The 12,366-nt window shown below is 37.5% G+C and overlaps 1 protein-coding gene across 1 annotated transcript; it reads right to left on the bottom strand.

Moving 5' to 3' along the window:
• Positions 1 to 6,249: 6,249 nt before the first annotated feature.
• LOC137937489 (transcription factor bHLH167-like) lies at positions 6,250 to 6,712 on the bottom strand. Its single transcript, XM_068782545.1, has 2 exons — positions 6,383 to 6,712; positions 6,250 to 6,318 (listed from the first exon to the last, which is right to left on the bottom strand). Exons 1-2 carry the CDS (start codon positions 6,710 to 6,712, stop codon positions 6,250 to 6,252), a joined length of 399 nt encoding a protein of 132 aa, XP_068638646.1.
• Between the last annotated feature and the right edge of the window lie 5,654 nt (positions 6,713 to 12,366).

The raw sequence follows: 12,366 nt of genomic DNA, 5'->3' as shown, positions 1-12,366 counted from the left end.
TGTAAGTCCCTTTGCCTCACCCAAATCCAACCTTTGAATTCAAAAAAACTAACCCAACTCATTACTCTAGTAATCAGACCAAACTTCAAGTCACTGTTCCATGGTTTTGATTTTTCTACTTAATTAAAACCTAAATTACTTAAAATACTTACCGATAAATTAAATGAATACTTAAAATATACTAAATTATAAAATAACAATTGACAAGCAAAGAAAATTAGAATCCAATTATTAAGTTATTTATGTTTAAAATTTTAAATAATTGAGTACATAATAACTATTATTTATATTTTTATTTAATAAATAAAAAATAGGTGAATTATCTGTAATTATTTTTATTGTATGTTCAATTATAAACGGATTAAATTATGATTCAAACGGATAATCCGCTGAACGGTGAAACCGAGAATGTCATAGGGCCGTACCCGATGAGGTATTCAATAAGTAAGTTGATGATGTTAAACACACAAACTCGTTGTTAAAAATAATTTAGTCTAATTATATTCGTTGTTGTCATTTTATACCTTTTTGTCACGTGTTTTAATTTTATTTATTAAGTATTTTAATTTATTAAGTGTTTTTATACTATATATTATGTTATTAAAAAAAATATTTATTAATTATATTCATTTATGTTATTTTTAACTGTTTTATGTACTTTAAATAATTTATTTTAGTCACTCGTAATTAGTATATTAATTTATAATAAACTGTAATCATTAATTGGTTTAATTATGCAATTTCTATAATTAATTAAACAATTAGGTTTATTTATTATATTCCCTTATGTTATTTTTTAATTTTTATATAATTTATTCTAGTCACAAGTAATTAGTATATTAATTTATAATAAATTTTAATCATTAATTGGTTAATTATCCAATTGCTATAATTAATTAAACCATTAGGTTTATTTATTATATTCCCTTACATTATTTTTTAATTTTTTTATTAATTTTATATAATTTATTCATGTCACATGTAATTATTGTTTTAATTTATAATAAATTATAATCATTAATTGGTTTAATTATCTAATTGTTATAATTAATTAAACCATTAGATTTATTTATTATATTCCCTTATGTTATTTTTTTATTAATTTTATATAATTTATTGTAGTCACACGTAATTATTGTTTTAATTTATAATAAACTATAATTATAAAAGATTACTCATTATCTTCTTTATTTAGAAAATGACACTGGAATCTGTTTTCAAGGCACTAACATTGGAATCTGTCTTCCAGCCACTTAAACTGGCCTGGACTAACACCCAAACATGAGTTGAAGTGAAAGCAATTCATCTCACTTCAATTTAATTTTCCATATTTCCACTTAATTGTGAAATAACCTCCCCCCGTATACGGAAAAGATGCGGAGGCAGCCAGGCCCACTATAAAGTCACTCCTAATTTCAACAGCGAAAATGGGCCCAGTAACGCAAACGAAAATTTGGGTTAACCTTTTCAACTAAGATTGGATAATCGCCGGCTTTCATCGGATCTTCAAGCAAGAAGGATGATTTTGCCGGCGGAAACCACGAATCCCGTGAAGCAAAGAAGGCAGATCGTAATCATATTTTTGGAGCACCATTCCAGAAGCTTCCATCTAATTTTGACACTGGAGCTCTTCATTCTCCTGGTGGCCAGTGGCTCCTTGGACAAATTAAAGCTCTCGCCTTTCATCCTCAGTTCTTGGATGCTTCTAACCAATGCTCGCCAAGCGCTCCGATCTCTATGTAACAGGTTAGAGACCTTGTGGTACCTGAAAATGTTCAATTGGACAAAGAAGATGACGAAGAGCGATGTCGTCAGAGATAAAGAAAAGGGAATCCACCATTGCCGGCCGCTGTGTTCTTGAACTTGAACGGAAGAGTTGAAGAGGGAGGTTAATAGGAACCCATGAAAACCAAAAACGAAACAACACAATTGGAAGACTTCACGTTTAATGTTGTCCAACAGGTTCTCCTTCAGAGCGATTTGACGGTTGAATATATCTTCTTATCTATGCCACAGTTTGAGAAGGAGTAGATGACCGGAGCTTTGAGAGATTTCCATTAGTGGGTGGTGCTGCATTACAGAAAGACGATCAGTGTCACAGCACTTGTGCTGTTGAGAGTCTTCTTCCGCAGGTATATCGATGACATGGGCATCTCTCAACTCCGCCATGCCTAACACAGATTGTTTTCCAACGGGAGAAATTACGTTGAAAAACTCCGGAGAAAGAGACTCGCAAGTTTGCTAAGAGACGTAGAGACGATCTTATCGAGGTCGACTGATATTCGTGAACGGAAACACCTAAATGGAAATTTAAAAAAGAGAAGGAGAACTTAACAAACCAAACAAAGAGAAAAAGAAAGGAGAGGCCCCTGCTGTTCTTGGAGGGGGATTTTGCACCTCGGACTGAACAGAAAGACTCAACAAGAAAATGAAGAAAAGGGTGACTCGATCAGAGGGGAAAGATTATGAGCGCTTGCTGATTTTTGGAACGAGTGTGATATATATCTAAGGATTCACGTAACGCTTGAAATCACAGTTTTAAATGCTAACGGTCATCTACCTGGGATCTTGCGGCGCGGAGAAGTTTCATGGCTCCTTATTTTATTGGAATAGATCATTCAAACGGTTACATTTCCGTCTCGCTGGTCTCTCCTTCCGATCTCACAGCCATCAGGTACTTAATTTGCCCGTTAGGGAGCCACAACAAAACACCGAACAGTGTAGGACGCCTCGCGGGCGCGTTCTTAGTGTATCACTCAACTGGGTTAAATTTCGTAGAAGATTTTCGAGTTCAATAACTCAAACTCTCGGCTGGGAAGGCATTATAGATTCTTAACATGATATGGGTTCTATTTAAAGAAAAGCATATTTAAGGAAATTTTGCAGTTTTCTTTTCTCATACGGACTAATGCAAATTCTTTTGTGGAAGAAGGGCAATGGAAGTGACTGAAAGTGGGAATTACATTACAAAGAAAACTGATCATACTACCAGAAGTAAGAGAGATGATTATTTATCTTATGTTCAGAATTCCGTTCCTTCAGAAGGGGAAGAACAAGAACTCCATGCTCTCTCTCTCTCTTTCCCTCTCCCTTTAAATTTCTTGGATTCGCTTCTGCTTCAGTGCACCAACTCCTTGAGTCTCTGATACACTCTATTTGCGTCGTAACCCACTCTAGAGCTAGTAACCTAAGAAAAATTAACCAAAAAAAGTTATTAGCATGAAATCTAAATCTAAAATATGGAGGAGAAAACACATTAAATTTGACATACAGTAAATAACCTGTGAATGTATTATATATAATATTTTGTCAGCAAATGTAGAGAAACTTGCATTCACAACTTCAACTCCCTCTTCCTCAAGAACGATGAGTGCATCAGGCAATATCCGTTTCTTGTAGAATCCAGTGATCAAAACCACAGTAAGACGAGAACCCGAGTCGGTTATTTCCACCATAGGAGGCCTTAAATCTAGTATCAACCCAGCCCTTGTATCTTTGTTTTTCCCTTTGATTTTAGCCAATATCAAATCCCTTCTCTCCTTCATTTTGTTGGTTTTCGCCTGCAGGTTCTTTATGTAAATGGTCGCCTGCTCCAAACGATCTTGTTGTGACAACCTCTCCTATAGAACAAAAGTAAACTGGTCAATCGGAAATATGTTTGTGTTATGTATTAATCAGAAAGCAAGTTGGTCTTGTTGAAATTGAACTCTTCAAATAATTATAACCACTTCTATGTCATTTTCAGTATTTACACGTTTAATTCAGAAAAAAAAAACATGTTATGCTGACATCAAGAAAGAATTCGAAAGATAACATCATCCAGATTTTGTTTCATGCAGATCACCATACTTTAGAACGATCAACTGATTTCCCTTCCCTTTCTAATTGCATCAGAGCGAAACTCCTCGCCCTACATCCTACTATTGTTAATCTGGTCAAGAAGGGCCAAACAGTTAAGAAGAAAAGAAGATGAAGAAGAAGATAAAGAAGAAGAAGATGAAGAAGAAGAAAGGGAAACTCGGTTGTTTAAATGAGTCCTAAGTTTTGCAACTGCTATTTTCCCACGAAGCGATATGCACTCAAATCAACAAACCAGAGTTTCTCTAATCGGAGCATTCAACTATACCTTTGGAGGGTTGTGCTTTGAGATGAGGGAGGTTAGCTTCGCGTAGAGGGTTTTCATGTGCAATCTCCTATTTCTCTCCACTGTATTACGATCAGGCTTTGGTGAAGCTTGGCTGCTCTGCATGCTCAAATGAAGAGAAAGACTGAAGACAATGGAAGAAGCGCTTCGTTACTTGAGAGCAACACGGCAGTTGAGAATCTCTGCGATGGTCTCTCAGTCTCTCTCTCTCGTGTTCATCGTAGTGGTATTTATACCTTATAGGGAGCATGAGGAGGACCTGAGCCGTTCGAAGAAAGAGATGCAAGCTCCGGACATGCGTCTGTACTGAACATTTCACATAATTTTTCAAAATGTTACTGGTTCCTTCCATATGAGAGAGGCTCTGCAGCTGTCTTTTATGACTGATTGTTCTGTCAGCTAGTAACGCACGTACTCGCACCGACTACGGTCTCCGACTCCGAGGCTTCTGTTCCGACCCGTCAAGTCATCCAGCGATTTGGCTGGGTAGACTCGGACTCGGAGGAGGCGGATTGGATCTGAGCGTCGGACTCGCCCCTTTGATTTCAGGTAGTCACTAGTCACCACCCACCCATCTACGTACCCCAAATCTCCATCAGTCTAAATGGTGACCTGAATAATTTTGTATGAACTTACAGACAGTATAAATACAGAAGTCGTGTTCGTATACTGGGAAGCCTCACGGGGATCATGGCAAACGTCAAACGCCAAAAGTATTTAAAAAAAATTGTTCAATCTATATAATGATTAAAGCGATTAAAGTGGGAGTGAAGGTAGATGACAAGAACTTGTGGATTTGCAAAAGAACAGATCGAGATTCTCTTACAGTACGCCTGTAACATTACGCTTATCTTCTGTAGTAATATTGTTTTAGTGGAGTTTGCGTCAAAGTTGAAGTCATTGGGATACCACTGTACGGAAGTCGCAAGCGCGTAATCCAGAGTCCGGAATCTAGAATTCAATGGCGGAACGGGAAAACGAACCAGATTATTTTCTTATTCTCTGACCATAAAAACAGAAAAGCAGAACTGTGTTTGATTGAAAAAAGAAGGAAAGGTGATGAAGGAGAACGATGACTTCTTTGTCATTGGTATGCACGGACAAAGGTCCAATTCATCATTACTTGTACGCCTGAAATTCCTCCCATCTTAAGAGCCATACGAGCTTCCTGCAACTGCGACATGACTTTGAAAGTCATCGTCCCAACCCACCCAATCTTCTTCTTTCCTGCTCAGGTTTCCCAGTGGCCTTTGTTTGCACAGTATATAAATGGAATGACATTAATTATTCAGATTATGAATAGGTTATTTGTTATCTGATTATTTCTATTTTTTATTATTTATTTACCTAAATTTCAAACTGTAAAATGAGTAATCAGGTAAATAAAAATAATAATTTTGAAGGTTAAGATGATGTGGTGCCATGTGGATAGGCTTCATTGACGTGGAATTTACCAATGTCACTTTTGCAGAGCCTGACTTGACAAATAGAGCTTCAGATTCACGACGTAGACAAAGAGATGAACCGCGTTTGACAGTTGACAGAAAACGATCACGCCTGGTTGGTGTCGAAACTTGACAACACATCTCTTTTACTGGATAAGGCCACCGACCGTCTCTCGCTTCACAGTAATTCCAGATGAGAAACGGCCGTCGAAACCTTCCGAACCTTTAATAAAATATACAGATAGAATAATATTATTGTCATTATCATACGTTAGAAATTTGTAAAATATATATTAAAGGCGACGGCTGTATCTCGCACACAGGGTTTCTTCAACGATGTTAATTTTGGAAGATTGATTTTCTGTTTGGAAACAGAAGGGATGGAGGGCCTATAGATTAGCCGGAGTTCACTTTTGTATATTACTTTGGATGATCTGTTTCTGCATCTCTTTTATAGACAGCCGAAGGCAAGAGGGGAAGATTTCTACGAGATTTAATGGTCGGAAAAGATTTCTTCAATTTATTCTGTAACATGGATATCATTTTTACCCTACTTGAATTTACTTAATCAGGAGATGCTACATGATCCATAAGTGTTTCTTTGCTTTTGTAGCTTTATCCTTCTGCTTTTGCTTGTTATCGATATCTTCTTCCAGAATGTCATTGCACCAGCAACTTCAATCTCTCGCGCATCCTTCCGCAGTCGCTTTCCAATCTAGGAATAGCAAGCTGCACAGAAAACAATCTTCATCAGCAACTGGAGGAAAATACATATAAGCAAAGTAGATTTAACCTGTGAATGTATTGTGCAGAAGACTCTGCAGCCCGCAACTGAGAAACCTGCGTATTTAACATCGACCCCCTCTTCGTTCAGAATAGTAATAGCATCAGAAAGTTTGAAAGTCCTGTCAATCCCAGTAGCTAAAACTACTTCAATACCAGAGGCCAAGTTTCGCACTTCCACCACCGGCGGCGATAGTTCTGTAATATAACTTCCTCTACTTCCTTCCACTCGCCTTTCCGACTTCAGCACCAGGTCCTTCTTTGCTTTCAGGCTCTGGATTCTCTCTTGCAAGTTCTTTATGTGAATAGTTGCCTGATCCAACACTTCTTGTTGCGACATTGCCTTCTGTCACGTAGAATTAATTACATGCAATCTCAAACTGATATTACAATATATGCATAACCTGTGGATTTGAACACTAGTGGTGAATTTTCTGCAGTGTACTGTGTCTAATCTTTTTTACTAATCTGTTGACTGATTAATTAGAATTCGAAACAATGTACACGAATGAAGTAATACACACTTCGGTTACAGAAACTACAGTACTAATATCAAATTTAGCTCAGTGCTAATATTCTATGAGCCAGTAGCGTAACATGTCGATGGCGATGATGGTCGTAGAGCTCCAAAGCAACACAGAAAAGTAGCAGCGAATGGAATTTACCTCGTTCTCGAGACATGGGATGACGGATGCCAGTTTTGAATTGAGTCTTTTCATGTGCATTCTTCTGTTTTTCTCCACTATCTTGCGTTCAAGCTTGCCTGAAGCTTGGCCGCTCTTCATCTGTACTTTATCAGATCGAAGACCAGAAAAACGGGTGTAGCAGCTTTCGTAGGGCTAGTGAGAGATGATCCCTCTGAACTGTGAGATTCGTTGTGGGGTTGTCGTTGCGTTCGGGGGAAATAAATAGAGAAGCAGAGATAAGAGAAAGATGCAGCCGCCGCCACCGCATCATGATAGACTGTCAATGACCTGGTATGATAGAGACGACAGAGAAGTAACATTGACATGTACAAAGCGTGACGAGACGAGAATACATGAAAAGAAGACAGACTCACATGGTCTATTCACGTAACTTCTTTCACATAGGTCTCTCTTAAGAAGTTCCAGCAACTGTTCTAAGAACGGCCGAGTATAGTTCTGTGAGTCCTCATCGAGTGAAAGATTTAAAGATAACATCGGAGCAGATTAGGGCTTCCTGAAAGGGAATGTTCGAGACTGTCGACAGCGAGAATAATGAGAAGCCGCATTTGCTACATAATGGCATGCTGCACACTGCGGCGCCCGCCTTCCTTGTCCCTTCTCGGTTCTCAGCCATTAAAGTCTGCCTTGAAAGTCCAGTCGTGTATTTTGCTCGGGACACTGATAGCCTATATGTTTGGGTCTGCTGAGAGCCTTGTGGTATGTGCCACGATCACGAAGACCAGGAAGGGGTGGATTGAATGGGCGGTTTAGCCGTTGTTTAGTTCATGGGTTTTTTACTAAAATAACAGTAACAGTTCGAAAAAACTTATTTCTGAAAACAACGATGGCATCAACTTATTTCCAAAAAAACCGAACTTTGACTTGTCTATTGTACATGTGGACAGTCCAATGCGACACATAAGCTTTGACTACTAACACGTCGCCACATCATCAATGCAATACAGTAGATTAACACATCGGCTGCCCAGTCATTATAGTTGACACATATTCTGCTACGTCAGCTACCACGTTATTACATGATAAAATTTTGAATAAATTTAAAAAAATAAAAAATCAAATGCACTTGTTATTACATTATATCTAAAATAATAAATTATTAAAAAAATTTAATAAACAATTAAAAAATTAACTCTTACTTATTTAACACCATTTAATATCAATTAAAATATTTAATAATTAAAAAAATTATCGTTAACCTTTTTATTTCTTCATATTTTAAAAAATATAAAAATTAAGTAAATTAATTAGATTTAAATATTTATAAATAGACAAAATCTTACTCTTAAGTCTTACCCATATATTATCGATTTAAAATATTTATAAATTAAAAAATACAAAAAAGTTATTTTAGAGTTTAAAAATACAATTTATTTGTATACTTTTTATCACCTTATTTACAAAATAATAAAATTTAAAAATTTTAAATATTTATAAATAGAAAAAATCTAACTCTTACCCATTTATTATGGATTTAAAATATTTATAAATTTTAAAAATCTTACTCTTAAGTCTTACCCATATATTATCGATTTAAAATATTTAAAAATTAAAAAAATATACAAAAAAATTTATTTTAGAGTTTAAAAATACAATTTATTTGTATAATTTTTATCACCTTATTTAAAAAATAATTAAAGTTAGAAATTTAAAATATTTATAAATAGAAAATATTTTACTCTTAAGTCTTACCCATATATTATCCATTTGAAATATTTATAAATTAAAAAATATACAAAAAAGTTGTTTTAGAGTTTAAAAATATAATTTATTTTTATACTTTTTATCACCTTAATTAAAAAATATATTATTGAATTAAAAATCTTACAAAACTTTACAATAATTTTAATTTGGTAGAAATTTCATCAACATAAAATCAGAAATTAAACAGTAAATCACAAAAAAATCAATACAGTAATTAAACAACTAAATTCAAATCAACATTATAATTAAATACAGTAATTAGATTCAATTAACAAAAACCCTAAAAAATCACCCTCCTAAATCGGCTTCCGAAATTCAAATTCGGGTTTGGAGGGTGAGTAGGGCTTCAGTTTTGAGAGAAGGGGTGGCGAGAGAGTGAAATGATAGGGTATGAAGAGAGGGGGCCGCGAGAGGATGAACAGAGGGGAGCAAAGAAGAATAACGAGAGATGAGGCTGAGACGAAGAGAGAGCAGTTGAGAGGGGGGCGTTGAGGGTGAGCGTGAGGGCGAGGCCAAGCGGCGGCAGCAGGGGAGAGGCCACAACAGGAGAGAGGGCGAGAGGAGAGGAGAGGAGAGGAAGAAAGATTAGAACGAAAAAAATATAAGGGAGGGTTTACGTGGCGCGAGCTGACGTGGTGAGAGATGACGGGGCAAAAAGGGAAATTGATAATGATGTGTCAAATGATGTATAAAAATAATGACGTGGCAGCCCATGTGTTCAACTACCATACCACACTGATGAGATGTTGACATGTAAACAGTCAAAGCTTACGTGTCACCTTTGACTGTCCACATGTACAGTGGACTGGTCAAAGTTTGGTATTTTTGAAAATAAGTTGATGTTGTCGTTGTTTTCAGAAATAAGATTTTTCAAACTGTTATTTTGGTAAAAAACTCTTTAGTTATTTGTTACGTAGGTGTTGTTCATAACCTGTTTTCCAGCAGTAGTTGTATTTTTCACTGTTAGTTGTATGGCTATATATAGCCTGAATGATTTCAATTAAGGGATACGATTTCAAGCAAGGGATACGATTTCAAGCTCAAAAAAGTTTCTACTTTCCTAAATTCCTTCGTATCAGTGGTATCAGAGCGAGATTACGCCACTCGGGAAGAAATTCCATTCCGCGACCTCTCGTTCCGTCGCTGAAGAAAGAGTTCATCTGCCTATGTTGCCGCAGACCTTCCTCTATCTCTACGTCTCTCTCTGTCGCAACGCTCTTCAATTCTGCCCAGAAGATCAAATTTCTTCCCTTTCGTCCTTCCTGTCTCTCTCTGTCTCTCTTTGCAGTGAATCCTCTTTTCTCTCTCTACTGTCAATTTCCTTTTGCCTCTCTCCCGTGAATAATTTCTTCTCTATCTCTGCCATGAAATATTTCTTCCACTCTGTCCCTCTCTTCTTCTCTTCCGTGAACATTCCGAAATCAGAGTTACCGCATACCTTCCTCTGTCGTGAGCGTGTTTTGGTTCTGCCTAGAATCCTATTCTCCCCTGCCGTGAGCATCTTCCCAAACTTCTCTGATGCAGCTTCTTCTGGTTCTCTCCGAATAATCTTCCTTCTCTGCTCAGAATAATTTTTCTCTCCTTCTTCAGTCTGTCTTTCCTCTCTTCCGTAGCGTCGCTCAGAAATAATCTTCCTTTCTCTGCAACAACGTCTTCTCTAATCTTGCCAGAATAATCTCCTTCCTCTTTCGTGAAGAAATTCAGAATTCAAAATCACAACTCTCTATTCGGGAAGAAATTAAAGTCGCAAATCATTCTCCATCACAGACCTTCCTTGCCGTTGCCGGTACCTGAGCTGCGCCACTGAGGGCCGTCATCGCCGCCGTCGGTACCAGAATCAGGGTCACAATTCTCGTTCGCTGCTGCTATTGCCGTCGCCGTAGACTCATCCTGATTCAACGAAAGCTTCCTCAGGAGCTTCCCAAAAAAAAAAAATGAATGGTTCCAACCATGGACACTCGCGGCAAAACAAATACAGAATTTCGCAACGAGGTCAACGAAATCTTGGTACTACACGAGACTAACTTCGATCAGGTGAAAGCAGCCTTACAAGTAGTGATAACCGAGCTCCATGCTCTTTGAGCTTTCTGTACCCAAAATACTAGCCCTTCCAAAACCAACCCATTTGCACGTGACAAATCTTCACACCCACATACTTCTCGTTCAAACATTATAAATGACCACTCCCATCAACACCTCAAGTTGTCCTTCCCAAAGTTTAACAACTACGATCGACTTGATGGATTTACAAGGCAGAACAATACTTTGACTTCAAAAACATTGCACCAGAACTATAAGTTCAGCTTGCCTCCTTCCATTTAGAAGGCATCGCCTTGCAATGGCACAGGTGGTTAACAAAATTTCATGGATCATTCACATGGGATGAGTTCACCAAGGCTGTACAACTTCAATTTGGTCCAACCGACTATGATGACCCGTCAAAAGTTCTGAATCACCTTAAACAAACCACAACCGTAGCAGCTTATCAAGAAGCTTTTGAAAGGCTTTCCCACCGAGTGGACGGCCTGCCCGAAAGGTTCCTAATTGGTTATTTTATTGCAGGCATCTGAGACGACATTCGCATAGGTGTTAAAATTAAATAACCTAGAACCTTGGCAAATACAATAGGAGTGGCTCGGCTAATCGAGGAACGCAACCAGCTGCAGAGGAGCCCAAACCAATACCTCCCTCCTTCTTTCCTAAATGCCTTCGTATCATCTTGAGATTTGCAGAGTGCAGTATGGATTTGATTGTCCAATACTCTTCAATCCATCACTTTATCAGCCGTAAATGCGAGTCTATTCGAAAATTCAAGAGACTCTTCTATGTGGCCACCATCCATATATATATATATCAATTCCTCTTGTCCTTTTGTCCTCTGTGAGGGGAGTTCTTCACTTAATGAGTGAGATTCGATATATCCCGATTGAATCAAGAGACGTGTCTCACGCAACTACAATAGGAATTTTCACATAATGGAAACTGTCGGACCATATGATTCTCCCATTGACAAAAACACCACCCTTCCTCCCATGCTTGGGAGACAAAGTGATCTCCTCGCCCATCTTTTGGAACCTGAAGCTCTTGGGTTCAATCGATATAGATACTCCTATAGGATGCTGCACGCCAACCTTGTACTTTCTAGGTGTGCCCTCTTCAGCTATCGAGTCAGACCGGTGGAGGGGTAGTTCATGTCCAAAATGCTCTATTGCTCTGGGCATTTGTATCCATCCTTAGAAAAGGCTTCCATTTGGGAGGAGTTGTAGCCGTGATTGCATAGGAAATTAAAGTATTCATTGGTTGAGAGGTCAAAGAGATAAAGATTTATGTTTCAAATTGTATTTATCCATTTGGTTTAGGATATCTGTTAATTGTAATTATCCACTTGGATTAGAAAATTTTTGTTGTAAATTGTGTATAAACATCACTCTTAGCCTCTTAAAAGATGTGGTTCAGTTAAACATTTATCTTCTTTCGAATTTTTTTCTTCGAAATTTCTTCCTTTGCTTCTCGGTCATCACGCGCTCTCTGCAACGCCTTCTTCAGTGGAAACTCGCATCGGCCAAACTTCCAAGCGCCTCCAACT

This window comes from Aristolochia californica, unplaced genomic scaffold (assembly GCF_029961685.1).
Source record: "Aristolochia californica isolate CCGP_79_NKW_82.1479 unplaced genomic scaffold, dmAriCali1.0.hap1 SCAF_7, whole genome shotgun sequence".
In the NCBI taxonomy this organism is placed as follows: Eukaryota; Viridiplantae; Streptophyta; class Magnoliopsida; order Piperales; family Aristolochiaceae; genus Aristolochia; species Aristolochia californica.
The sequence above is the reverse complement of the archived record's forward strand: the minus strand, read 5'-3'. Positions and strand labels throughout refer to the sequence as shown.